The following is a 26,800-nucleotide window of genomic DNA, read 5'->3' as shown; positions in this document are numbered from 1 at the left end:
GACAGAAACTACGCTGAACACGTTGCGCGACATGGTATGAGGTGAAGCGAACATGCAGACTTGCCGTCCAGGCAACACGTTATACGGATCACCGAAGACGACGTCAAGGAGAAACACAAGATATCCAACAGCGGACTTTCCACCGCCACGCGAATAATACGTATACACACACACACACACACACATACATACACTCATACACGAAAATGGACTTACCGCCCGTCAACCTCGCCGAGCTGCTTCGGCACCCCGATGATCTCGACAAGATCACCGCCCTGAAGGCCGAATTCATGCGGAAAAAGGCAGCTGTCGACTCCCAACTGCGCAGCGGCCTGCGAGAGCAGCTCGAGACGACACAGGCCGGCATGAACGGCCTGGCTGACGGGCAAAGGACGGTACAGCAAATCAAGGAGGAGATGATGAAAATCGACAAGATTTGTTCCGAGTCGCAAGACATGATCACCGACTTTGCTACCATCAACCTGGTGTCCCAAGCCCACCGCAACTTTGGCGCCGTCGAGACTATGCGCCGCAACCTCGAGACTTTCAGCGAGCGCTTGGACGCTATCGACAGGATGTTAAACGAGGACGACGAGGACCCCGAAAACATGCCCAACCTACTGGCTATTCACTACGAGTTGACGCAGCTCCGTAATATCCGAGACGATGCCATTGAGCAAATACAGAGGGGCGACGATCCAGGCCTGCAGTCCACACTAGAGGATTACTTCTCCCGCCTGGATAAATACATTGAGTGGTTCGATGTGAATATCACCCTCGTCGCCATGAGTTTGATCAACCTGGTTATTGCGGACAACAACAGTCTGGTCGTACGTTTCGCACTGATAATAGAAGCTGAGGAAAAGAGCGATCAGAGGGTTTTGGCCTTGCAAGAAGCGCTGAAGGATCACAAGGAAATGGCCACACGCTTCCAGAGCATAACCGACGGCGCCAAGACGGTCAGGGGCTATAAGGACAAGTTTTTGAAGGCTATCAAGACCTTTGCCGAGGACCAGTTCAAAGAGAGCAAGGAGAAGTTCTTGGGTGATCCGGATATGCTCGACAAGTCCTTGAAATGGTACTTCAACGATCTGAACGCCGTCAAGATCGGCATGACGCCGCTTATGCCCAAGAAGTGGAAGATATTCAAGACATGGGCCACCATTTACCACGGCTTGATGCATGACTATCTCATCGGGCTCATCGACGATCCGGAGACCAGCTCGGCACATACTTTAGCCATAATCAGCTGGCCTGAGGCTTACTATCGCAAGATGACCAAGTTGGGAATGAAGCAGGACGAACTAACACCACATGTGATCGACAACCGCGAGGCAGAACTGGTGCGCGACTTCCGCGCCCTCATCATCAAGTTCCTCGACGAATGGATCGACCGTATCTACAAGCAAGAGTGCAAGGACTTTGTCGACCGCAACGTCGAGGGTGGCAACCTCGACCAGGACGAGTATGGATACTTCCGCACCAAGAACCTGGTCGATTTGTGGCGCATGCTCCGCGAACAGGTCGATGCCGCGGGCAACTCGAAGCGTGCCGATGTTGTGGAAGGCGTCATCGACACCATGTTTCAGCGCTTGCGCACCCGCCAGCAGTCCTGGCAGAAGATGCTCGAGGACGAAGCCGCGCGGTACGAGGTGCAACCCCCACAAGGCCAACCAGAGCTGGACGGCTTCCAGCCACTGCAGGACTGGCTCGTGGCGACAGCCAACGACCAAATCGCCTGCATCGACGACAACGAGGATGAAGGCCGGATGGCGTACCTTTCCGACTTCCGGCGTAAATTCAGCACGCTCGTGTCGCCGCAGTACATGGACCGGGCCGAGACGGAGATCACGGCTCTGCGCGACGGCTACGTCGACCTGAGCACGTGGTGCATGACCAAGTTTGCCCAACTGGTGTTCGCGGTCGACTTCCGCACCGTCATGCCCGACTTCTTCACCCCCCGCTGGTACACGACCAACGCCATGGCGCGCATGATCGCCACGTTCGAGGAGTACGTGTCCGACTACAAGATGGTGCTGCACCACTCGCTCGTCGACATCTTCATCGAGATCTTTGCCGAGGAGCTGCTCATCCGCTACCTGTCATCAGTCCGCAACAAGGGCGCCAAGTTCCGCAGGCAGGATAACTTCCAAGACAAGATCTTTGACGATCTCTCGACCGCCTTTGACTTCTTCAACAACTTGCCGAACCCCGACGTGGGAAATGCCATCAAGGAGACGTGGCGCGTGTCGGAGCCGTTCTTACAGTTGTTGACGGTCGATAAAGAGGCGGTGCCGGACGCGTTTGCAGAGTTCAAGAGCCAGTATTGGGATTTGCAGATCAGCTGGGTCGAGGCAGTGTTGAGGTCCAGAGACGATTTTGAGAGAAGCATGTTAAATGCGGTCAAGGCTAGGGCCGCCCAGATGGACGTTGTCAGAGGGCCGGAAACTATCATGAGCAAGGTCAAATAAGGGGACACGCGATAGTCATCCTGGGTTGAAAATAGATAGGTTTAATGATGCGAGATTCTTGGGATTGGACTGTAGTAGGTACGGAAGTCGGGAAGGGAGTTGGAAGTTCTATGCATATAATGATACCAGCTTTTGTAAGCTACAGCGAAGACATTTTCGAGAGTAAATAAGAGAACCGAAGGCCAGTCTAATGGTGGGTGGTTGTCCGTCACTTGAAATGCTGCCTTTAACTTCCATCATTCATGCAACCACATAAATATTCTTCAGAGTCCAAACTCCGGCTCGCTAAGCGTGCCCTTCTGGTTCGACCCAAACATGCAAATGCCGATAGATACTACGCGACTGGTCCGCGTCTGAGGGAAGGAAAAAGAAAAAGAAGAAAGCAATATACAAGAAACAGTGACGTCCAGCCACCACCGACGCCATTATACGAAAAACAAGCAACAACAACTCTGTGTGACTATGTAAAATCTGTGCCTAAGCATCATTAGCTCATGGTAGTGTCCGTGACGTTCTGTGTCCCGCCGCCAGACCTCTTTGTCTGTCTCTGTGTCTGTCTCAATGTTCTGTCGTGATGTGTTTGTACTGTATTACCATTTCCCTCTTCTTGATCCGTTGATGAGCAGCGAAGACAGAAAGTCCGCCATGAATAGCTCGTCCTTGTCACTGAGCTCCCAGCGGGCCCTGAGTTGGTCGTAGACTTCGACGACTCTGTCGCCGTTTGTGCATCGCATGAATGCACGCAGGACCCAAATGGCCAGCCAGGTCTTGATCTCTATGCCTGGCCGGTCGACACCCCATTCTTTCTTTTGTTGGTACTCCTCCTCTTCGAAGGGGAGTTCGGCTTCATCATCGTAAATATCAGGATGGTGTTCCTCCTCGATATGATCTTCGTGGACCTGAACTGGCTCATAGGATTGGGTTTCTTGAGCTTGATCATCAGTAAACGCTTCCTCGTCAACTGGTGGAGGCGCCGAGTCATGAATAAGTGTCCGTCCAGCGTCTACGGCTTCTAGCAGGGCCGAATAGATTGATTCTAACCGCCTCGCGCTCCATGCCGAAGTTGCGTAACCTCCATGACGGTCAAAAGCTCTGAACAAAACCTTGAAGATGGAGCCGTGAACAGGGATATCAAACAGCTTCATCTCGTCGATGTACTTGGCCACGCGGGAGAGATCTCCGCACCGAACGCCGTAATATTTGACCAGAATGCTATACGTCCGAAGGTTCGGATGCATTGGTACCATCTCTTGAAAGCTGTGTTGCAACTCGGGAGCTTTCTTTGCAACCCGGGCCATCATCTTCAGCGCCTGGGTGATGGCGCGATCGCTGGCATAGCTCCGGGTTGGGAATGACACCTCCGACCACTTCGCGATAGAAGCCACCATGCGAGCATAAATACGCTCGGCCGCTGCTTCCTCGCCCGACCGCAACAGTCCAGATATGACGGCGTTGAGGACAACCGTGTCAATCATCTCGCCGGCCTCAACCATCTCCCGAAACGCGGCGCGCAGTCCACCAGTCTCCCTCTTGAGCCCAAAGAAATGGATCAAGCTTACGTGGTGATAGCGGTTGAAATAGTGCCCACGGCTGACCATTTCTTGGTAAATCATTTCAGCGAGAGTGAAGTTGCCAGCCTTCGAGGCCACATCAAACAAAATGTTGAAGGTTACCTCGGTCGCCTTGATGCCAGCGTCGACTTCCATCTCGCGCCACAATCTCATGGCAGACTGCGCCTGGGTTTCGGTGACAGTGCCAACATATCGGCTTGCGAAAGAGATGGCGCAATTCCACTCCCCTGCCGTCAAGGGCATGCTGCAGTTCCTCACATCCGCTATGACGGCGAAGTACCGCAGCATGGACTTGGAGTTTCTCCGCTGAGGCTGCCCTAATGCTTTGAGGAGCTGATGTCGCAACCGACCATTGATGTAGGGCATGCGCGGTTCTGGCAGTTGTTGGTAGAGGTCGTAGATCGTGTCAAGGTCTACCTTGTGTGGAGTGCGCAGCCGTACGAGTACAGCAAACCTGAGATCGCTCAGTGTGTGTTGGCCATATTCGTCCAGTCCAACCACTTCGTCCGGGCCTGGATACTCGTAGTCATCTTCATTCTGTACAAAGGTGAACCGGGGCCTGTCAGCGGGCGCATAATTATGCATGTAAGGATCCCGAATGAACTTGAGGTAGTCTTCGACCGTTCCATCTAGATCATGATAGGGATCTACCAGTTCAAGCAGCTCTTCTTTGGTGAGATGACCGGGCTTCGCACTGTGGGTTTCGGGCAGCTCTTGTGATTGTGGGTTTGCGCCCGAGTGGGACTCGGTCGACAGATCGTCATGTAGCGCGGATGGGGCCGAGAAGACGGAGTTGGCGGGCTTCTGATCGGCACTGGGTTCGGGGGCAGCTTCGGCAACGGGCTCAGGGACCGGGGCTTCCGCCGCCGCCGCCGCCGCCGTGTGGCTCTGCTTTTGGGGAGCAGAGACCGAATGGCGGAAGAAGTTGGAGTCGAGTGCTCGTCTGCTGTTCGTGCCGGACAGACTGGTGGGAGTTGCTCGCAGGGATGGGGTGATCAGTAGCGGGCAACCGGTGGAGCCTCCTATGGGTCTCCTCGCGACCCCATCGACAAGGCCACTTTGAGAGCTCCAGCTGCCGTGGAAGCGCCGTCGTTGTTGTACTGGGCCGAGGCCTGCTGTCGCAACCTGTCTTCTTCGTCCGCTGCCTTGGTCACCGAGCTGGATGGATGCTGTGGTTTGCGACACGGAACTGGTGGCAGCAATTGCGGTTGCGGAGGCGGCAATGGCAGACCAATTCCACGACGGACGATGCAAGAAGATGGTGCCGCATATCGACCCTTCAAATCGGCTGGAGACTTTCATGAGCTGCCGCCGTCCAACATGATGACCTGCCCATTCAGCCAACCCCCTTCTTGCCTGTTCCCCGCGAGTGTCGACCGCAATTCGATGAAGGAGAGCTCAGAGGAAACGCAATCACAAGCTGCTGTGGCACTCGATGCGATCGCGGTTACTGGCGAATTGAATCGTAATCAGGTCGATGTGGTCAGGGCGTCAGATTCGTGGAGGGCGGGGAAGGATGGGGAGAACGGGGAGAACTCGAGTCATGAAGTGAGGAGGGATGTGGCAGGAAACTGGGGTCGGGTGAGCGATGCGATGAATGAGAAAAAGTTGGGGTATGTAGTGTACAGTACATGGACGAGGTACAGCTCCAGGTACCTTGCCGTGAGCACACCCCACCCCTGCCTCTACGAAAGAGGGGAAGCTGGAATGGGGTCCAGTCTCGGCCGGGCTCCCGACCTCCACTTTTGTTATCGATAAGCACTTAGCTAGGTACATAATACTTCCCTTTGGTCGCTTAATGGCGGGGCGGGGAACTTTTTTTTTTTTGCCGGCACGTCCTTCCAATTGCTCGCTCGCGGCAGGCGGGACAGCAGGTCGCGCGGGTCACCGGCAACAACCTCAAGGTCGTGTCGGAACGTGCCTGTCTCCAAAAGGCACAGCTCCACTTTGGACAAAGCTAAGCAAATAGCGATAACGATAGGTTTGGCGGGTGAGGGAATCCATTGTACCTACGCAGCGCAGTGTATTATCATTACCTTACACAGGTATACACACCCCGTAACCTCGTAGTCTAGCCTTGCCTTTGCCTTGGGAGGGAATCTTGAGGGACCAAAGGACCGCCCAATCAGCCAAATGGTCCTCTGATCTCAGCCAACACCACCGCTGCTGTCGATTATCGCCAGTAATTCCCTCCATAACCTAACACCCAAACGCCGCCAGCGACGACCGGACAAGATGGGCAAGGGGCGCATCTTCCAGGCCGCAAAGGTCTACCAGAGGGCCAGCGAGGCTGCTGCCACCAACATGGTCTCTGGCCTGCCACCACGGAACCCGCCACTGTGGCTCAAGGCCATTGAGTCCATCCCTCCCGCTGAGATCAACACCAGGCCGTATCCGATCCAGCACTCTCCGCCGAACCCGCGAGCGCGCAAGCCACGCAACCTCTTTAGGCCCACCAAGATCGTCTATCCCGAAGATGAGTTGCGCCGCGACTTCTACCGCGACCACCCTTGGGAGTTGGCCAGGCCGAGGATGATTATCGAGTTGGATGGCAAGGACGCCCGTTTCCTTGACTGGTCCAAGGGCCTCAGGCAACGCGGCATGCCTTTGTCCGGCGAGAGGTACGTTGTTGGATGAGCGCATTGCACATGGCGCAAAAGCCCGGCGGACACGCATGGAAATAGGATGCTAACCCGAATTGCACACTATAGTGTCGTTCAACGTCAGCTCTGGCTTATGGAGAATCAGGGCATGACCAAGCAGGAAGCCTACGACAAGGCGCGCCACGAGTTCTACAAGTTGAGGCAGTTGGAGCAGATGGAGCGCAGGATAGCCGTCGAGGAGGCCCGCATGGTTGGTGGCTACTTTGGCAAGGACCTTCTGACGGTCGGCATGGAGCTCGAGAACAAGACGTTTGAGAGCTGGAAGAAGTGGGCCACGACCGAGATCGCCCGCCAGGAATCCGCCAGGGCTTCCATGTACACCAATGTCGTCGACAACTCTGCGCTCGAGGAATCTGAGGAGGATGAGCTGCTCGCGCAGAACTAAGGCAGCGAGTTGGAGTAAAGGGGGAGGGAAGGAGTGGTGTAGCGTGGCTGATACCCATCCGTGTCGGGGAAAAGACGATGCCGGCCCACTCATGCACAAGTGTAAGAATATCACGTCTCTTTGTACATATAGAGAGGGCAAGAGACTTTGTACAAGTACATGTGATTCAGGAGCCTGGTCGCCTATCTTTGAAGAAAGCCGGCAGACACCGGCCCGATATACTGACTACCCTTGAATATCCTCGCCAGACTCTCGTGCTGCACACCGACAACATCAGCAATGCCCGTCTTTAGAAACAACTTCCCCGTCAGACTCATCGTCTTGGACCTGGCCCAGGTCTCGATGTACACCATTTTGGCCCTGTTTTCGGGTACGAGGTAGAATATCTTGAGCAAGTGGGCCACAAAACACACAATAAAGCCGTTGGCAGGCCCATTTGTAACAATCACATGCGGGTATCTGAACCCCTTTCCATGATCCTTTGTCGACCGTGGGTTGGGCATCCGTGTGAGGGCATTGGCGGCATGAAAGGCGGATATAAGGCAGGTAAAGGGTGCCGTACAGAGCGGTTGATGGACCTTGCGCGCACGGCGGATTAAGAAGATATCAGAGGTGCCTGCTCGAGCATCTTCTCCGGGATAGGCGTCCTTGATAGTCGCTTCCAGAAGGCGGGCCTTGGCGAGAGAGGAAGTGTCTCCGATGGAGATGATGTACCGCCGGTGGATGTTTGCCTGGCCGCGAAATGACTGCTTGATGGTCTCAATCATCTCAGCAGTGTGTCCGCCAGAGCCAAGTATATATGTGAAGTAAACAGCAGGAAGAGAGGTGGTGTTGGGAACCTGTGTGCCAGCGGCATTGGGTTGGGGCGTATTGCTGGGGACGAGCCAGCTGCCACCTGGCTTTTGACGCCGCCGTATTATTTCAAAGTGCCGGTAGACAATGAAGGTAACAAGCACTATCCCGACGGTGATGACGAGGGAGATGAGCCATGGCCATGATAGACCAGAGAGGACAAGCCCAGCTGCGGTGGAGGACGCAGCACCCGCAACAAAGGCGGCTGCTGTTAAGTTGATGCCGCTCACAGTCTCAACATGTAACTGAGAGTAGGTCTCAGCTCTGGTGTCGGGTTTTAGCTCTTGATCATTGCGCGATTCTTCCTTGCCCGTCAGAACGGACGCTGAAGTAGTAGGGGCCATTCTAGAAAGCCCGAGGTTTCTTTAAATTGAAAAGTCTATTGGTATAATTAGTTTCACATTCTTTGAATATGGAGTCTGGGTACTTGATGCTGTCACCTTGCCGAATCTTTTTAACGTGTTTTGTTCGAAGGTTTCCTGAGTCACGCCCTCCGAAATAAAGGGGCTGATAAACATACACAAAAGGGGCACATCCAATTGGTGTAAGAAGGAGAGGCTTATTTGGTTCCGTCTGGAGGTGAACATGTAGACTCGCTCATATAAGCCCCTTACCGACTCGACACATGTGTCTCCAGGTTAATGGGTGTTTTAGATCTGGCAATATTTAAAGGTTGATATCTGATACCAAGATCAAAGGGTTTCAAGTCGTAGAGGCATGTGGAAAGATGACACTGAGCAAAAGGCGATGGAACCTAGTGTGGTTTCTGTAGCTACATGACGAGAATGAGCCAGTGCATGTCGCTTTATACGGGGCACGACAATGAATGACGGGAAACTTGGGCCAAATTGAAACCCCTGAAAGAGAGACCTGGAGAACACACGCACCCCTGGACGGAAATGACGACGGTGGCCCCACTGGTGACCGCCCCAGGGCTGCGGTTTGGGCGCATCTGGCGGCCCAGGCCGCTAAAAAGTTGACCGACCGCCTGGCAGAAAGCGGGAAGTTTGGGAACCGCATGGATGCTTGTAGGTTGTCAACGGAACCTCAAGAGAGAGAGCTCCCCCTCAGCAGAGTAACCCCAGAGTCCCATGTCGCTTCCATCTTCACATTCCATCCGTCTTGAATGTATACCACTACCCTTCACCACTTGGACGACCTTCCATCGAGCAATCACCTATCAGCAGAAGAACCATTCCACGACAAATTGAGTTCTCGGTTTCGAATACCTGCGATCATCTTCAGCGGTTGAGGACGTATTTGAAGGAGGCTTTCTGCCCGTGTCGCAGAGAAAGAAAAGACATTGCGCGCCGCTTTTTGAAAACCGAACACAGTCTGCAATGGGCATCGCGTGAACGCGCAACCACTCGAAGAAATGCCCAGACTGAATAGGACTCGATATCTAACATGCTTCTATTGTGGCCGCAAGACCTCGACCCCATGGAACAGCTCCATCCGCAACTTCGAATGCCGGAACTGCGACGCAACAAACTACCTTGATGGCGTAGGTCTCCCTGCTGTCTTGAATCTATCCAGCTGACCTGGTTGGCGCACATTGTACCTGTATACTGACTGACACCTTCTCTTTGTTCCGCTAGAACGGCGACATCACCGATCCTCCTGTAGCGACCGAGTACGAAGCAAGTCCTGCCAAGTTTGCCACGACGCGAGCAACTTCGCCCACCGTCGGTTCCTCGAGCGCCAGCGTCTTTTGCAACAAGTGTTTGGCCAACCAGGACAAGCTTCGAGCTGTTCTGGCCCAGTATCTCCCGGATCCCGACGATTCTGAATACGAAGAGCGATGTAGGAACATCTACAAGTTCCGACGGTTGCAAGAGCGCCTCTATCCTCAAATGTGCGCCGAATGCGAACCGCGCGTCCAGAAGAAACTGGGCGAAGCAGCTTACACGGCAAAAACCGATGTCTTACTCCGGATGATCGAGAGAAGCAACAAGCAGCGACAGCAAGTTACAGGATGGAGTTGGCTGAACGTCTTCGACTCTTTGGGGAGGTGGCTACGGACTGCTAGCTTGGTGCTTCAACTCCTTTGGCACCTCTCCATAATGCTCATGCTGTTCAAGGCGGCCATCGTGACGCGGTTGGGTGAAACGCCGAACCCGTGGACTCTGAGAGCTGTGAATACATGCTTTTGGTTTTTCAACCTTCTGCCGTCAACCGACCGGCTAAGTGGTTGGAGTCTCACTACTGCGATCCTAAGCGTCTGGTGGAATCCACGGTATCCTCAGCTACACCGAGGCTTTACAAAACACATAACTGGGTTTCGAGCCTGGTACATGTATCAGGCCATTCTAATCTTTATGCGATTTTGGGTCAGGAGGTTACCCATCTTAGCTGGCCCGGAGCAAGCAGAGCTGAATATGCCGGCAGCCGCGCATGTTTTTTGGGCCGGCTTTGCAATTCTTGTAAGTCATCTTGCCGGCCCCTTCATAGTCCAATCATGACTAAAATTTGCTTCAGGTTCATCTCCTCGCTCCTCGTGCTATCCATATTGACATGGCGCCCCTATTCGGGACCACCTCTAAACCATCCGCACCACAAGGCGGATCTGTAACACAACCGTCTACATATAGGCCGACAACGGCGAATATGGCGGCAGCAGCTACAGGCCCGAGACGATCAGGACGAGCAGTGAAGCCATCGGCCCAATTACTTGCTGCACGATCTTCATTCTCATCATCACTGCCACCGGCCCCAGCTCCAGCGCCAGCTCCGGCTCCGGTTGCGGCTCCGGCCCCGACACCGGATGAAAAACCAGACGAAATCAAGGTCATGGTTGACTTGCTGGACGAGATAGTCAATGGCCCATCTAGCCCAGCATCTCCAACACCATCAATAGACCATTCACCATTCTTCGTGCCACGGGTAGGAAGGTCTAATGTTCCGACCACTCCAGGGTCTCCATTCTCCCCAACACCACGCCGCTTTGGTACTGGTGCTAGCACTGGCACTGGCCCTTCCTTCTCGTCTCTTGGTCCAGCTGCCAACACAAGGTCAGCAACGGCTGCGTACACGCAGGAAATGGACTGGACGCCTACTCAGTCACAATACCGCGCCTTCCAAACCGTCGGCCAGCGAGAAAACCAAGGCTTTAACGAAGCTCCTACCGATGAGAACAAGGGACCTTTCTGGTATCGTGTACCACCAGCGCCAACAGCGCCCGCTCAGAGGTTAAATAACTACCTCACAAAACAACCACGCATCATCACCCCACGCCACACGGCACCTCGGCCAGGCACAGGGATACCATCCTTCGGAAGTACTGCGCTCGTCAACACTCCGCAGAAACAGATTCTCGGGAGGATCAATAACAACGACCACATGACCATGACTATGAGGAGAGATGCTGGAGATGATACGGGAACCGATCCCACCCCGGCACGGGTTGCTTTTGCGCCACCCAAGTTCTTTGTGCCTCCGCCGCAGAACGATCCCAGGAACTCGCTCTCCGAAATGCTAGGTCGCAGCTTTAGCCTGAGTCAGGAGGAGGAGGAGGAGCAACGCGAGGCGGAGAGGGAGGAGGCTGAGAAGAAGAGTAGAGGCTGGTTAGGCGGTGGGTTGCTTACTTTTAGGTCGACGCCGGCGAAAAAGGACCAGTGAAGCTGGGATTTGGGTTGAGATTTTTGAAATGAATAATTGCTAAGCATTATCTGGTTGGTCCTGCATTGTGGAGTTGGGTTTGTTGTTGGGCAATGTATGTTCTTGTGCATTTTAAGGAACATGGGAGTCTTTTGCATAACAATGGGCGTTTTGTACATGTGCATAGATACCAGCGGTGTCATGGCCGTATATGAGGTGGGAAGTACGGGCTCGATACAGATAAACACTAACATAATGGATTCAAGAGGCGCGTGTGTTTCAGGATACCTTCTAGAACGGGGATCGGTGTTCAACATTGGGGTGTTTGCGCGTGGTTCAGGTATACAATGCTCGCCCTTCTGTTATATATATATATATATACTTGACTACCCTGAAGGATGGCTCATAAACTTGTTCTTGGCCACTCTTCGAACGGCATACTCCCAAAGCAAACCGCTGTATTTCGCTCTTGGTCTTTCGTCAACCTCCGTCGTCCTCGAGTCTTTGTATTTCCAGAACGAGCAACCCCTCCACCAAAGGTTACTACTCTGTAATGCTAGTTAGATCTCAATCATTCTTCCTCTACCAACCCCTGAACCCTCCCCCCAGCAAATCTGTAGATAGACCAGGACATGATGCCAAATGCAACCACGAACCGGCAGAAGTCCCACGCTCCGACCCAATGCGCCATCTCCATAAAGACGTCCCCAATCCACCTCACCAGCGGATACTGACCACTTCCCTACTGATCAGACGAGAACACCCTCAACAGCCCGATCCCAAACCCAAACACCACCCCAAACGCAATAGAAACCCGCCATCGCTTCGACAGCATCCCCTCCTCCCTCAACAACCAAGCAATGGCCCCCAAGGGGAACACAAACCCAATAAACATGCCCTTGACGAGCGTATCCACCATGCCATTGAACCCATCCGTTTCGGCACCTATTGGTTCCGGAACCATCCCGCCGCCGTCATCACTTTCTACCATGCCCGGTCCGCCGACGCCACCGTGGTTGTTGTCTATCCAGGCGTCCTCCATGGATCGCAAAGTATCAGGGGACGGCATGGTGTCGGGAGTAAAGCGCGAGGCTTGGATGGAGGTGAATTGTAGACGAAGCTGGTTCACTTCTGCGGGCGTAAAGCCCGCGGAGAGGAAGCGGTCGAAGCCACGGGGGTGGTTGCGGTCTGTTGTTGTTGTTGTCGTTCCTTGGCCGGCGGAGGCGTTGATCCGGGATCTGGATTCTGCTGTTGACAAGGAGGAGGAGGAGGGTTGAAGGCCGGTGGTGCGGCTGGTTTTCCCGCTGCCGGCACCGGAACCAGTACCTAAGAGGTTGGAATCAACGGATCCAACGGGGGCAGGTACAAACGCCGCGGCTGCTGCCTCGGTGGCTAATTCTTCGTCTGTGAGCTCGTCGCCTATACTGCAGTTCACGTACACACGTTGCTGCTGATGCTGACGATCAACGGCTTTCCCCTTGCCCTTGGCGTCCATGACCATGGGCGGCGGCGGTGGCGGTCGGAGGACGGAGCTCACGACGGCGGTGTCGGGAAGGATCTTGCCGGCGTGGATGAAGCGGAGGCGGCTCCGGGCCGCTTTGGCGGTTGTTTCATCTTTGCTGTCTTTGCTGGAAGATAGGAGGCGCTCGCGGATGCGATGCTTGAGAGCGACGATGGTGGTGCGGTTGGGAGAGGGTATGTCGAGGTGGAGGTCAGGGAGGGAGGCGCTGAATCTGACTGTGAGGTGGAGGGATGGTGAAAATGGTTTGTTTGATGATGAGGCTGTAATCATCCGGGGAACTGGTGGTCTGGAAGCTCGATTGGAGGGCGAGCTATTTTCCCTGTCGTCACTCATGGTCGGATTTCGAGTAGCTCCGCGAGACCACCGATATGGAGGTTTTATGCGAAAGAAAACCGACCGTATATACTAGATTTCCGGATTCGTGCTGAGCAAGATGAAAGCGGCCGTCAGAAATGGTCGATGATTTGGAACACAATCAAGAGATGAAGGGCCAATTGAGAATAGACACAGCACCTAGGCTTTGATTTGGCACGGTGGTCTAGATAGAAAGGATCAAGGACAAAGTAATGCCGATGAGAGTGAAAGGCAGAGCAACTAAGACATGAGTATTAACTATTACAGGTTGTGTGATACAGTGACCTATATAGATCTATGAGGCCATCAAGGTTCACGGACTTTTTTGGTGTGTGAGCTTTGAGAAACGGAAGTGTGCTGTTGTACAAGGGAAGATGGAAGTAGGTACCTGCCCAGAACAGGCCAAGCTCCCCCAACCTTCCCCACTCTGACTTGGAGATCTCTATGACGTTTATGCATCTAGCGGGGCTACCTGATTGCATGAGCTAGTAGTGTAGAGAACCTAACGACGCGCCTTGGGTTCCGCAACACTGCAACCACCACTAAGATACAACATCATGTTCCTTTCCACATTAACACCCTTTTATAACGTACTCATACAAGCCCTCCAGTTGGACTTTTTGGAAGAACCGCAAAATTACGTGTCGCTGGTTGTTCCCTTGTTTGGCATACTTGCCTCCTAAACCTCGACCCAGACCCTTTTTCCTCTCAACCGGCCAATAGGTAAATATCCTACATTATTTAGGCAATTCATTTTCCACAGCAAAGATGATGTCCATCTGACAATTAGCAACTCCATCTTGATATCCGGACGAAAGAAATCGTATCCAGCAGCTCAGCATCGGCGAGTGCCTACAAGTGACGGCTCCACGCACGGCCCGGAGTCGGGCCATTCGGGAATCCACACAGCGCATCAACCATGACCTTGCCCGCATCCTTGACCGTCTCCTTAGCCTTGTCTCGACGCTTTCCATGGGCAATGCCTATCTCCTTCTTTCTCATGTGGCTCAGGGTGAAGTTGACAATGCCGCGGAATGCGTCGTCGACGTTTTCACCCGTCCTTGCCGAGCACTCGCCATAGCCGGCAACACGGGAGTGGTAGGCTGCGCTGCGACCCATGTCGGCCATGACAGGCTCCTTTCGAGGCAGAAAGCTGAGGCCGAGAGGCGGGAAGGCAGGGCGGAGATCTTTCTTGAGGCCGAGGAGAAAGCGAGGGCAATCGATGAGGGAGCGGTCGAGTTTGGGTTTCCACTGGATAAGACATTGGGTTAGTCACCTAAGCGGTTTCATCCTGAAAACCATGGTGCAGACGTACCGTATCGCAGATGGCCGGAAGATTCTTGACGTCCTCGATGCTGTAGCAGATGATGGCAGCTTGGAAAAAGTTGGAAGCTAGCTGAGTGGTCCGCTCATTAGCAATGTTACCTGGGAAGTCCCAGAGCTCGATAGTGACGAGCTTTCCGTCATCAGCGATGATGGAGAAACTGTGATAATCTGTAGCATGGGACGAGGGAGCGGTTGGGATTTGGTGGTCGGTAATCGGCGAGTGCCGAGGAGTGACATCTGATATCTTTTCCTAGATTGGGTGTTAGCATGTCTTTTGTGGTCGGGTCAATGGCGAGTGCCTACTTGCCTCGACAAATTCTCCTGAAACAAGACGACTATTCGCTTTGCGTTAGCATCTTTCCCCATTCCCATTATCATGACGAGAGTACTCACTTGGCCAACGCCGTCTTGCCTGCGTGAGCATCACCAACCAGGCAAATCTTGATTTTTCTCTCTTGTCCAGAAGAACCTGAGACGGAGCGCAACTTCTCGGAGCCAGGCACCCATGACCAGGAGCTCAGTCGGCTAAACACCTCCCGGGTGCCGACAGATGAAGTACCTGCTTGCTTGGAAGCACGGCTGCTTCTGATACTCCTCAGGCTCATCTTGGACAAGCCACGCTTGAGAGTGTTGGTAAACTTGCTGCGCTTGGAAGCAGGTCGCTCCAGCGTGTCGGCTTGGGAGTCCTGGACAAACCGTTAGCGGCCACTTCATCTACGTCATGGTGCTGGGCTAAGGATGGACGCACAGCTTGACGCTTGATACTCCTCCGCTTGAGAACGCTAAGCATAGAGTCATCCACCTTCGGCCAAATGGTCTTCGCATCGTCCTCCTTGACAATTTCAGTCTTGACCTGGTTCAGTTTGATCTCCCTCAGGATAGTAGGCTTTATAGGGGTGGGTTTGCGAATGCGGCGATACTTCGGGGCGTCGTTTTGGTTCTCCTTGTCTGAGTCGCCGCCGTCTTCTATCTCCATCATCGCATAACGAACGACGGTTGACGCCAGTCCAGATTCATCAGTTTGGGGTTCGGCACTGCTCATTTCGATGTCGTCTCTTTCTGGTCCGTGTTCCACAGGGTCTTCATAGATTATGAAGTCATCATTCTCGACACCCGCCAACCAGTCGTCCATCCTGTCGGTGGCTAAGAATTCAACACCGCCTCTGTCGTCAACAAGCGCTACGCCATACATAGGCACCGGATCCTTAATCTGGTGGTCGATGTTGTCGCAAGGCCTACGGGATCGGGATCCCGAGTGTATGTACCTATAACTGTGGTGGTGGTGGTTCTGGTGACCCGATGCAGGTGCCTTGGTACGAGTCTTGATGTTCTGACTCTCGCGCAACTCCAAGCCAGGGATGTTTGTTTCGAATTCGTGATTCGGATGATAGTCTCTATGGGGTCTGGAAGGGGCTCGACCCACCCTCGAGGACGTATGATGGACTTCTGAGGTTGAAGGATGAGGGAAAGGACTGTGAGATTGATAGCGCGCTGATTGATCACCGCCTGTGTTGGTTTCTGGAGACGAGTCAAGCTGTCTGGCAGGACAAAGGCGGGGAGGGACCCGTAACTTGAAGCTATACGGAGCCGATTCATAGCTCGGTGACGGAGGTGGTCGCATTCCGTTGGCGGGAAGGGGATGACCACCGACCATACGCAACGGTATGCTAGGAGTCGGCGATCGCACCATGTTGGCGGCGACGGTGGAGAAGAGCAAGAAGGACTAGAAGCTGTATCAATGCAAAGGGAAAAAGTGCTGGAACAAGATGGACGATTGAAGAAGAAAGAGGGGCGCAAACTATCGTGATCGGATGTCTGGTTGTTTGCTGGGGTGATCAAGGTCGCGAATGCATAAGAATGGACACAAAAATGAGAACAAGGCCCTCGCGAAACAATCTAGCTGCAAATTCGCAAGCGCCTAACCACAGCCAACTCTGATCCAAGCAAAAAAAAAAAAGACACAGCAAGCTGAACAAACTGTGGCTGGTGCAAAGATCGGGCCGGCAAAAGGTGGAATGGTTTTAAAGGTCCTTGGGCAGGCTAGATGGGATGGAAGGCAAAAGTTATCTGGTTGCCCTAGGAGACATCAGCGACAGGCAGACAACACATTTACGCAGAAATATGATCGAAGCAACCTGATGATGGTCTTGGTTTCAGTTTACCATGTCGTTTTCACTGGATGAGATCAGGCTTGATGCTAAGATGGACAGACAAAGGGTAAAAAAGAAGAGCATATTGGTCGTCGAGTGTTGATGGTTATCATCGAATCCTACAGAAGTTGTGTGACTTACCCAAGGTCTGCCAAACACTCAAACAAGGTCAACACTGGAATCCCCGAGTTCACATAGAGGTATGTATCTCGACGTCTCGGTATTAAATATCATCCTCAACCAACCTGTTCCGTCAAGTCGAGTTGACAAAGTGGCCTACTCTCGCAATGAGTTTCTTATCTGGTACAGTCCAAACATCTTCTGCTGTGAAACTATTCTTTCTTTTACCTTGAGAGATGATCTCCCAATTCAAGCTGATAATGCAAGAAACAAAAAGCCAGTGACCAAGAGGGATGTTGTTGATATGTTGGGTATATGCATAATTGTATATGCAACTATCACAGTAACTATACACACACACGCTTATGTACTTATGCACTACTTGTACATATGGTGCTGCCCGGCAGGAGCCGGCATAGGCCCCACTTCCCCGGATTGCGACATTTGAGCGGAGAAGGGATTCCGTGGTGCGAGGCCCGATTACGGAGTCATACTGACTGCTATAGTGTATCAAAAGCGTAATGGTGCAATAACCCGTGAAAGATTAAAAAGGTTTACGCATCCCAATACAATTACAGTATTACCTCTCCTGTTAACCAACTTACCTTGTCCCTGTGACTCTGTCGTTTTTGTCTTCATGAGCGGATTGCTGCTCCCAATCCTCCGTCGGCCTTCGTCATTGATTCCCACTGGCTTTGTCGTGAAATCACCTCAACCACTTCTTCAATCACAGCGTCATCATCTTCACTACTCCTACCGCCTAATGAGCGCAAAACTCAAGCCCGCCGCCCGCGTGGCCGGCAACCGCCAGGATGTTTGGTGAGTGATCATGAGAAGAAGCCTCACTTACACTGGGAAGAGAATGGCTTGGCTAACATGTGGAGTTCAGGACCATCGTCAACGAGGCCGCCGCCGCCTCGCCCAGACAGCCCATCGTCAACATGGGCCAGGGTTTCTTTGGCTACAACCCTCCCGAGTTCATCCTGAACGCGGCCAAGAAGGCTCTGGACAGAGTCGAATGCAACCAGTACTCCCCAACCCGCGGCCGTCCTAGGCTAAGGAAGGCCCTCTCCAAGGCCTATGCGCCTCACTGGGGGCGTGAGTTGGATCCAGAGACCGAGATCACCATCACCACGGGCGCCAACGAGGGTATGCTCAGCGCCTTCATGGCCTTCATCGAGCCGGGTGACGAGGTTATTGTGTTTGAGCCTTTCTTCGACCAGTATATCAGCAACATCGAGATGCCCGGCGGCAAGATCGTGTATGTGCCCATGCACCCGCCCAAGGAGGGCCACATCAAGACGCTGTCGGCGTCCGAGTGGACCATTGACTTTGACGAGCTCGAGCGCGCCGTCACTCCGCGCACCAAGATGCTCGTCATCAACACCCCGCACAACCCCGTCGGCAAGGTCTTCTCGCGCGCCGAGCTCGAGCGCATTGCCGAACTGTGTGTCAAGAACCAGATCATCATTCTCTCGGATGAAGTCTACGACCGCCTTTTCTACACCCCCTTTACCCGCATGGCTACGTTGTCCCCCGAGGTCGAGAAGATCACCCTCACCGTCGGCTCCGCCGGTAAGAACTTTTACGCCACCGGCTGGCGCGTCGGCTGGCTCATGGGCCCCGCCGAGCTGATCCAGTACGTGGCCGCCGCGCATACACGCATCTGCTACTCGTCCGTCTCGCCCCTCCAAGAAGCCTGCGCCATCGGCTTCGAGGAGGCCGACCAGCAGGGGTTCTGGACGCAATGCATCGAGGATATGCAGAACAAGATGAGCCGGTTCAACGCCATCTGGGACGAGCTCGGCCTGCCGTACTCAATCCCCGAGGGCGGATACTTTGTCATGGCCAACTTGAACAAGGTGGAGATTCCTGAGGGGTACCCCTTCCCGCCACATGTGGCGGAGCGCCCGAGGGATTTCAAGCTGGCGTGGTTCTTGATTCAGGAGCTGGGCGTGGCGGCGATCCCACCCAGTGAGTTTTATACGGATGTGAATGCGCATATTGTGGAGGACTGGTTGCGGTTCGCGGTGTGCAAGCCTGATGAGGTGTTGGAGGATGCTAAGGAGAGGCTGAGGGGGTTGAAGAAGTTCATTAAGCAGTAAAAGGGGGGATGGAGATGGTGGTCATAGATCTTGCGATGATCTGAACAGAGGATTTTGGAAAGACAATACTTTTGCTACTACACGGTGACCTTCGATATGAAGGCATTTTAGACAGTCAGAGTGCGTGTTCTCTTCCTTTTGCCCCTCAAAACACATTTTAAGGGTTTATCAGGTACCATAGGGCTTGATTGAAACGGTCTAATAGCATTTAGAGCACAGCCAAACTCTTTAAAACCCCATCCTCTGCATCATGAGCGATGATCAGTCCTCATTTGACCTTTATTTTCTAGCGTTACTTGGCAAAATGAATGCTCTGGGTATACGAGTAAGACAGAAGACCTTGCTTGCCCATTTCACCGCCAAAACCACTGTCCTTGAAGCCGGAAAAATAGGCGCCCATGTGTGGCCTTTCAGATTTGTTGATCCAAACACCCCCGGCTTCCAGACGACGAGCAATCCGTTCCGCTTGAGCCAGGTCGGAGGAGTAAACGGAAGCACCAAGCCCAGCATTGGCCAAGTTGGAGCGGTTGATGACATCGTCTTCGTCGGACCAGCTCATCACAGGGAGGATGGGTCCTGCAAGAGCGCATAACTAGTAGTCAGTAAACCACTACACATCAAACCCGACAAGAACAAAGATGAGACTTACCAAACTGTTCTTCCTTGACCAACACCGAATCGTCTGGCGGTCCCTTGACAATCGTCGGCTCCAACCAGAACCCCTTCTTCCCCTCCGCATTCCCACTCTCCCTCACCTCGCCTCCCGCCACGATCTCATACCCCTTCCCTTTACAATCCTCGACGATCCTCTTGACCGTCTCAAATTGGACCTTATTACTCACTGGCCCAAACACACTAGGAACACTCGCATCCTCCACCATCGTATAATTCCCCTTGACCTCCTCCACCAACCGCCTCACAAACTCCTCATACACACTCTCATGCACATATACCCTCTTGGTAGCCACACACACCTGCCCAGCGTTAAAAAACGCACCACTAGCCACATTCTTCACCGCTTTGGGTAGGTCGGCATCCGCACAAACAATACAAGCATTGTTCCCTGCCAACTCCAGCGTGACCTTCTTGAGCGTCTTGGCGCAGGCCGCCATGACTGCTTTACCTACCGCAATCGTGCCCGTAAAACTTACTTTTGCGATGCCCGGATGCAACGTCAAAATCTGACCTAGATCCGCGCCGCCGTTGAGGACTTGCAGGACACCAGGTGGCAAGATGCCGCGAGCCAGCTCGATCCATTTCATGACGGCGTAGGGCGTGAAGGGCGAGGGTTTGACGATGACGCAGTTCCCCGTGACCAGCGACGAAACGACTTTTATGCTGGACAGGATCAGGGGAAAATTCCAGGGACAGATGGCGGCTACGACGCCGAGGGGAACGTGCGTGGCAATGATCTTGACGGTTTCATCCTCATATTGGATGTGGTCGGATAAAGCGTTGGCAGGCTGGGCGTAGTGAAGGCATTGGGCAATGGAAGTGCGGACGTCGAGCTCCGAGAGGAGCAGGGACTTGCCGGATTCGCGAGCGAGGATCTGGGAGAGAAGCGGGAGGTGGTCTTCGAGGTTGGTGGCGAGCTTTGTGAGGAGTGCTTGGCGCTCGGAGAGGGGGGTGAGCTTCCAGGTTTTGAAGGCGATTTGGGCAGAGGCGACGGCGTCTTCGAAGTCGGCGGGAGAGGCAATGGGACACGGCCAGAGGGGGGATTCGGTTCGCGGGTCGGTGACGGTGTGGGTGGTGGGGGAGGAGCGGGGGGTGTCGTTGATTATGTTGTGGAATTCGAGTTCTTCCATTTTCTTTGCAGGTCTGGGTCTGAACGCCGGTTTGTGGTGAAGCGTGTGGTGAGAATATCAACGGAGATGATTTCGAGAGGGAATCAAGTATGTATTTAACAGATCATATGGGGGCTGTTACCACTACCTCTACATATTCGTAAGGTGTAGATCAACTTTGCCTACACTAGTGTTTCCCTCTCGACGACGATCAACCACGCTTCCATAGTAACACACTGCCATGATATTGAGCGGGTATACGACCCCGGCTTTACTGCATGGCCTTTTTGTTCAGCCGGGTCAAGATATACCCGGTGAACTTGGCCGCGAAGACACTATGTAGCTCGATCGAGGTTGTGAATGAGGAGAATGCCCGTCGACCAGTCTTTAGAGGAAGTGTTCCTTGTCAATGCATAGCCGCGATGCGGAGAAGGAGGGGCGGGGGGTTGCCATTGTTTGGTTTCAGCGACGGCAGATGGTGGTGATGACCCTATTCGCAAGTGATGCCAAGGGAAGGGTATGTTTGAGGTGTGTAAGGGGGGGCCAGTACCCATTGATCATCCTAGGTCGTAGTGTACAAGCGCCAGGATGGCATAGAATATTCATCATGTGCAACGGCAGCTGACGAGAACATGTTGTCGACCTGTTTGTTGAAGTTGTGAAAGTGAAATTTGGAGAGGGACGGCGACAGGGGCACTGCAATGAGGGGAAGCCAAGAGTGCTACCTACGTAAGGAAGCCAAAGGGTTAGGGTCAAAGGCAAGTGGAGTGCTCCGAAAGCCCAACAAGCTGCGGAGAAGAACTGAACGAGTCCACGGCACACAGCGAACTTGGAGTGAAAACAGAGGGGACCCGACGGTGGCGGAACCGGCCGAAGACGAAGACTACCCGTGCTCCGCAATCTGTGCATTCCTAGGTAGATGGCAACTTTCGCGAGTCTGAGACTGTGGGGGAAGGTGTTCGTCCGACGCCGTTTTATTACCCCACTTGCACTTTATTGACGGCCTTGTCTCCCTCATGTCGCCTTCCCTTTGATAAGCTTGGATCCTTTCCTGGAGTTCTGATTTGCTCCGTCCTAGGTGATAGTACCTATCTCTCCCACGTCCACCGTGGAGCCGCTCTCTGCCGCTTTTTGTGAGGCTTGTACATACCTCTAGTGTAGTGTAACTGATCGGGGCACACCGACCTCAAGGCTCCCCCTCAAAGGATAACAACGGGCACTACACTATTCGGTCCTCGAGTGGGTTGCCACCTGTGGTTTCCCTCGGCACTCCCATCATGTTTGACACTTGGTTATCTATAATAAATGGAACGCACTGATAGACAAGTGTTTCACTAACCAGCAACATCTGGCCAACTGATTTCCCCCGATCCAACCTCGTTGGGCTTACTTTTCTTCTTCCGGACCCTTCCACTTGTGAAGATTTGCATTCTGCATTCTGCTTTTAATTTTCTTTTTTTATATTTTCCGGATCAACACCAAAAGGGACCACTTGTCTTGCTCTCTGTCCTTGTTGTTGTGTGTCCCTAGCTTCTATCATCCAGACCATGGCTCCAAGCGCTGTCCCCGTGGAATCGGGCGCCACCCCTCTAGACTTGGGATCACTGCCCGGATCTCTAACGACGACATTCGACGACACTCTTCGATTCTACCTCAACGGCACTCGGGTGGTCTTGGATGACATCGACCCCGAAATCACTTTGTTGGAATACCTTCGTGGTATTGGTTTGACGGGCACAAAACTGTATGTTTGTCACTCAGGTTTATGTGGATAACTAAAGGCCGTTAGGTAGCCAACTGACATTCCCCCCGACAGCGGCTGTGGAGAGGGTGGGTGTGGAGCATGCACTGTTGTCGTCTCCCAGTTCAACCCAACAACAAACAAAATCTACCATGCCAGTGTAAACGCCTGTCTGGCACCATTAGTATCTGTCGACGGCAAGCATGTCATCACTGTCGAGGGTATCGGCAACGTCAAGAAGCCACATCCCGCCCAGGAACGGGTGGCAAAGGGTAATGGCTCCCAGTGCGGGTTCTGTACGCCCGGCATCGTCATGAGCTTGTACGCTCTTCTGCGTAACAATGACAACCCCTCAGAACACGACATCGAAGAGGCTTTTGATGGAAACCTCTGCAGGTGTACCGGATACCGCCCTATCCTAGACGCTGCTCACACTTTCACCAAGAAGGCGCCTTCGGCTTGCGGTAACAGCAAGACGAATGGCGGCAGTGGATGCTGTATGGAGGGAGGTGGTGGTGGTGGCTGCGGAGGAGCAAATCAGAACGGAGACGACCAGCCCATCAAACGCTTCACGCCTCCAGGATTCATCGAGTACAACCCAGAGACCGAGCTCATCTTCCCTCCAGCACTCAAGAAGCAGGAGTTTAGGCCACTTTCGTTTGGAAACAAGCGGAAACGATGGTTCCGTCCCACCAAGCTGGAGCAGCTGCTGGAGATCAAGAAAGTGTACCCGAATGCCAAGATTATTGGTGGCAGCACAGAAACACAAATCGAGATCAAGTTCAAGGCTCTTCAATATCCCATTTCTGTCTTTGTTGGCGATATTCCCGAACTACGACAGTACTCCTTCAAGGAAAATCATCTTGAGGTGGGCGGCAACATCACTCTTACCGATCTGGAGAATGTCTGCCAGGAAGCCATCAAGCACTACGGAGAGAAGAGGGGGCAGATCTTCAATGCCATGTACAAGCAGCTCAAGTACTTTGCTGGCAGGCAGATCAGAAATGTCGGTACACCAGCAGGGAACTTGGTGACTGCCTCGCCCATTTCCGACTTGAACCCAGTACTGCTGGCTGCTGATGCTGTTCTGGTGGCCAAGTCTCTCGGTGAAAGCGGAATTGTTGAAACCGAGATCCCCATGTCCCAGTTCTTTACTGGTTATCGCCGTACGGCACTTCCACAGGACGCTATTCTGGCTGCTATCCGTGTCCCGCTAACTCGGGAGAAAAACGAGCTCTTCAGGGCTTATAAGCAGGCCAAGAGGAAGGATGACGATATTGCTATCGTTACTTCTGCCTTCAGAGTTCGCCTGAACGAGGACGGCATTGTCGACCAATGCAGCCTTGTCTATGGCGGTATGGCGCCTACCACCGTCGGTGCTAAGACGGCAAATTCGTATCTTCTGGGCAAGAAGTTCGCCGAACAAGAGACACTGGAAGGTGTCATGAATGCGTTGGAGCAGGACTTCAACCTTTCATTCAGCGTACCGGGAGGCATGGCCACTTACAGAAAGTCGCTGGCCATTGGTCTCTTTTACCGATTCTACCACGAGTTTATGCTCATTCTAGGTAGTACCGCCGATGAAGAGGTTGTACCCGAGCTGGAGAGGGAAATCTCTACTGGTCAGGAAGATAGAGAGGCGGCTGCTGCTTACATGCAGGAGACTGTTGGAAAGTCAAATCCTCATCTTGCGGCGCTGAAGCAGGTAACGGGAGAGGCTCAATATACTGACGATATTCCACCACTCAAGAACGAACTGTACGGTTGCCTGGTCCTCTCTACCAAGGCGCATGCCAAACTCTTGTCCGTCGACGCTTCAGCTGCGTTGGATATTCCAGGAGTTGTTGACTACATCGACAAGAATGACATGCCCAATGCCGCAGCCAATCACTGGGGTGCCCCCCACTACCAAGAAGTCTTCTTCGCCGAAGACACGGTTTACACGGCTGGTCAGCCTATTGGTCTTATTGTTGCTACATCGGCTGCCCGTGCTGCCGAGGGTGCCAGAGCTGTCAAGGTGGAATATGAGGAGTTGCCTGCCATTTACACCATGGAGGAGGCCATCGAGAAGGAGAGCTTTTTTGACTTCTTCAGGGAGATCAAGAAGGGTGATACGCAAGAAGGGTTCAAGAACTCCGACTACGTCTTCTCTGGTGTTGCCAGGATGGGCGGTCAGGAGCACTTTTACTTGGAGACCAACGCCACGTTGGCGATCCCCAAGCACGAAGACGGCGAAATGGAGATCATCTCCAGTACCCAGAATCCCAACGAAGCTCAAGCATATGCTGCCCGTGTCTTGGATGTTGCGGCAAACAAGATTGTGGTCAAGGTCAAGCGGTTGGGAGGTGGCTTTGGTGGAAAGGAGACGAGATCGGTGCAGCTTAGCAGTATCATTGCCCTTGCCGCGCAGAAGACTGGCCGCCCGGTCCGCTGCATGCTGACTCGTGAAGAAGACATGGTCACCTCCGGACAGCGCCACCCCTTCTTGGGCCGGTGGAAGATGGGTGTCAACAAAGATGGCAAGATCCAAGCCCTTGAGGTCGATATCTTCAACAACGGTGGTTGGTGTTGGGACCTGAGTGCCGCCGTCTGCGAGCGTGCCATGACACACTCGGATAACTGCTATCACATTCCCAACATGCATGTCACCGGCCGCATTTGCAAGACCAACACCATGTCCAACACCGCCTTCCGTGGTTTTGGCGGCCCTCAGGGCATGTTCATTGCCGAGTCGTATATGAATGAAGTTGCCGACCGTCTCGGCATGCCTGTTGAGAGATTCCGTGAGATCAATTTCTACCAGCCTGGCGAGCATACCCACTTCAATCAAGAGATTCAAGATTGGCACGTTCCTCTTATGTGGGAACAAGTCATGAAGGAGGCCGAGTACGAGTCCCGTCGCGAGGCCATTGCCAAGTACAACGTCGAGCACAAGTGGCGCAAGCGCGGTCTCGCCATCATCCCCACCAAGTTCGGTATCTCCTTCACTGCCCTGTGGTTCAACCAAGCCGGTGCCCTCGTTCACATTTACCACGACGGCTCCGTGCTCGTCGCCCACGGCGGTACCGAAATGGGTCAAGGCCTCCACACCAAGATGACGCAGATCGCCGCTCAAGCTCTCAACGTCCCCCTCGAGAACGTCTTCATCTCGGAAACCGCCACCAACACCGTCGCCAACGCCTCCGCCACCGCCGCTTCCGCCTCCTCCGATCTCAACGGTTACGCCATCTACAACGCCTGCCAACAACTTAACGAGCGTCTCGCCCCTTACCGCGAGAAGCTCGGCCCTGACGCCACCATGAAAGACCTTGCCCACGCCGCCTACTTTGACCGCGTCAATCTGTCTGCCCAGGGCTTCTACAAGACGCCCGAGATCGGCTACACCTGGGGCGAGAACAAGGGCAAGATGTTCTTCTACTTCACGCAGGGCGTCACGGCCGCCGAAGTCGAAATTGACACACTCACGGGCACGTGGACGTGCTTGCGTGCCGACATCAAGATGGATGTCGGGCAGAGTATCAACCCTGCCATTGACTATGGGCAGATCCAGGGCGCGTTTGTGCAAGGTCTGGGATTGTTTACCATGGAAGAATCGCTGTGGATGCGCAACGGACCGATGGCGGGTAACTTGTTCACCCGCGGCCCGGGCACGTACAAGATCCCTGGCTTCCGCGATATCCCGCAGCAGTGGAATGTTAGCTTGCTCAAGGACGTGGAGTGGAAGGAGCTGAGGACGATTCAAAGGAGTAGAGGTGTTGGCGAGCCGCCGCTGTTCATGGGCAGTGCGGTTTTCTTTGCCATTCGTGATGCGCTCAAGGCGGCGAGAGCGCAGTATGGTGTCAAGGCTAAGGTTGGGGCCGAGGGTGGAGAGGATGATGGGTTGTTGAGGCTGGAGAGCCCGGCGACGCCGGAGAGGATCAGGTTGGCGTGTGTTGATCCTATTGTTGAGAGGGCGAGGGTGTTGCCGAAGGAGGGAGAGAAGAGCTTCTTTATTGCTATCTGAGCTATTGTTCTGTTTGCTTACTGCGGATTCTTTACTGGGGTTGGTTCTGTGAAATTTAGGTCTTACTGACGGGAGCATTTATATGTACTTCACGAAGAATGGGGAAACAGGACTGGGTTTTGTGACATTGCAAGGTAGCTTGTTGCAGATTCTTAT

The 26,800-nt window shown here is 53.5% G+C and overlaps 10 protein-coding genes across 10 annotated transcripts; 5 read left to right on the top strand and 5 right to left on the bottom strand.

Annotated features, from left to right (window-relative positions):
* Positions 1-206: 206 nt before the first annotated feature.
* Positions 207-3,104, top strand: B0T23DRAFT_443345 (exocyst complex component Sec6-domain-containing protein; the record flags this gene model as incomplete). The annotated part of the gene is made up of 2 exons (XM_062840855.1): positions 207-2,462; positions 2,567-3,104. 2 exons carry the CDS (start codon positions 207-209, stop codon positions 2,639-2,641), a joined length of 2,331 nt encoding a protein of 776 aa, XP_062691588.1. The 3' UTR covers positions 2,642-3,104.
* On the bottom strand, positions 3,012-5,434 carry B0T23DRAFT_161018 (uncharacterized protein). The gene has a single exon (XM_062832727.1). The coding sequence runs from the start codon at positions 5,342-5,344 to the stop codon at positions 3,062-3,064; it is 2,283 nt and encodes a 760-aa protein (XP_062691587.1). The 5' UTR covers positions 5,345-5,434; the 3' UTR covers positions 3,012-3,061.
* A 710-nt stretch (positions 5,435-6,144) lies between these two features.
* B0T23DRAFT_161000 (mitochondrial ribosomal protein) lies at positions 6,145-7,181 on the top strand. Its single transcript, XM_062832725.1, has 2 exons — positions 6,145-6,663; positions 6,754-7,181. The coding sequence occupies exons 1-2, from the start codon at positions 6,278-6,280 to the stop codon at positions 7,088-7,090; spliced, it is 723 nt and encodes a 240-aa protein (XP_062691586.1). The 5' UTR covers positions 6,145-6,277; the 3' UTR covers positions 7,091-7,181.
* B0T23DRAFT_161001 (oligosaccharide biosynthesis protein Alg14 like-domain-containing protein) lies at positions 7,182-8,750 on the bottom strand. The gene has a single exon (XM_062832726.1). It carries the CDS (start codon positions 8,284-8,286, stop codon positions 7,273-7,275), a length of 1,014 nt encoding a protein of 337 aa, XP_062691585.1. The 5' UTR covers positions 8,287-8,750; the 3' UTR covers positions 7,182-7,272.
* A 266-nt stretch (positions 8,751-9,016) lies between these two features.
* Positions 9,017-11,906, top strand: B0T23DRAFT_381702 (Ima1 N-terminal domain-containing protein). Its single transcript, XM_062837281.1, has 3 exons — positions 9,017-9,446; positions 9,541-10,365; positions 10,421-11,906. Exons 1-3 carry the CDS (start codon positions 9,318-9,320, stop codon positions 11,558-11,560), a joined length of 2,094 nt encoding a protein of 697 aa, XP_062691584.1. The 5' UTR covers positions 9,017-9,317; the 3' UTR covers positions 11,561-11,906.
* B0T23DRAFT_381701 (DUF2407 C-terminal domain-containing protein) lies at positions 11,907-13,766 on the bottom strand. The gene has a single exon (XM_062837280.1). It carries the CDS (start codon positions 13,392-13,394, stop codon positions 12,282-12,284), a length of 1,113 nt encoding a protein of 370 aa, XP_062691583.1. The 5' UTR covers positions 13,395-13,766; the 3' UTR covers positions 11,907-12,281.
* Positions 13,767-14,267: 501 nt separating this feature from the next.
* On the bottom strand, positions 14,268-16,431 carry B0T23DRAFT_319493 (uncharacterized protein; the record flags this gene model as incomplete). The annotated part of the gene is made up of 4 exons (XM_062835126.1): positions 14,268-14,666; positions 14,731-14,991; positions 15,173-15,320; positions 15,434-16,431. 4 exons carry the CDS (start codon positions 16,429-16,431, stop codon positions 14,268-14,270), a joined length of 1,806 nt encoding a protein of 601 aa, XP_062691582.1.
* Positions 16,432-17,516: 1,085 nt separating this feature from the next.
* On the top strand, positions 17,517-19,216 carry B0T23DRAFT_160934 (pyridoxal phosphate-dependent transferase). Its single transcript, XM_062832723.1, has 2 exons — positions 17,517-17,830; positions 17,901-19,216. Exons 1-2 carry the CDS (start codon positions 17,649-17,651, stop codon positions 19,114-19,116), a joined length of 1,398 nt encoding a protein of 465 aa, XP_062691581.1. The 5' UTR covers positions 17,517-17,648; the 3' UTR covers positions 19,117-19,216.
* A 46-nt stretch (positions 19,217-19,262) lies between these two features.
* B0T23DRAFT_160938 (Aldehyde/histidinol dehydrogenase) lies at positions 19,263-21,141 on the bottom strand. Its single transcript, XM_062832724.1, has 2 exons — positions 19,766-21,141; positions 19,263-19,692 (listed from the first exon to the last, which is right to left on the bottom strand). The coding sequence occupies exons 1-2, from the start codon at positions 20,919-20,921 to the stop codon at positions 19,409-19,411; spliced, it is 1,440 nt and encodes a 479-aa protein (XP_062691580.1). The 5' UTR covers positions 20,922-21,141; the 3' UTR covers positions 19,263-19,408.
* Positions 21,142-22,242: 1,101 nt separating this feature from the next.
* B0T23DRAFT_160878 (xanthine dehydrogenase) lies at positions 22,243-26,726 on the top strand. The gene is made up of 2 exons (XM_062832722.1): positions 22,243-22,644; positions 22,717-26,726. The coding sequence occupies exons 1-2, from the start codon at positions 22,448-22,450 to the stop codon at positions 26,642-26,644; spliced, it is 4,125 nt and encodes a 1,374-aa protein (XP_062691579.1). The 5' UTR covers positions 22,243-22,447; the 3' UTR covers positions 26,645-26,726.
* The last annotated feature ends 74 nt before the right edge of the window (positions 26,727-26,800 follow it).

The sequence above is a fragment of the Neurospora hispaniola genome, assembly GCF_033458365.1.
Source record: "Neurospora hispaniola strain FGSC 10403 chromosome Unknown B0T23scaffold_5, whole genome shotgun sequence".
In the NCBI taxonomy this organism is placed as follows: Eukaryota; Fungi; Ascomycota; class Sordariomycetes; order Sordariales; family Sordariaceae; genus Neurospora; species Neurospora hispaniola.
The sequence above is the reverse complement of the archived record's forward strand: the minus strand, read 5'-3'. Positions and strand labels throughout refer to the sequence as shown.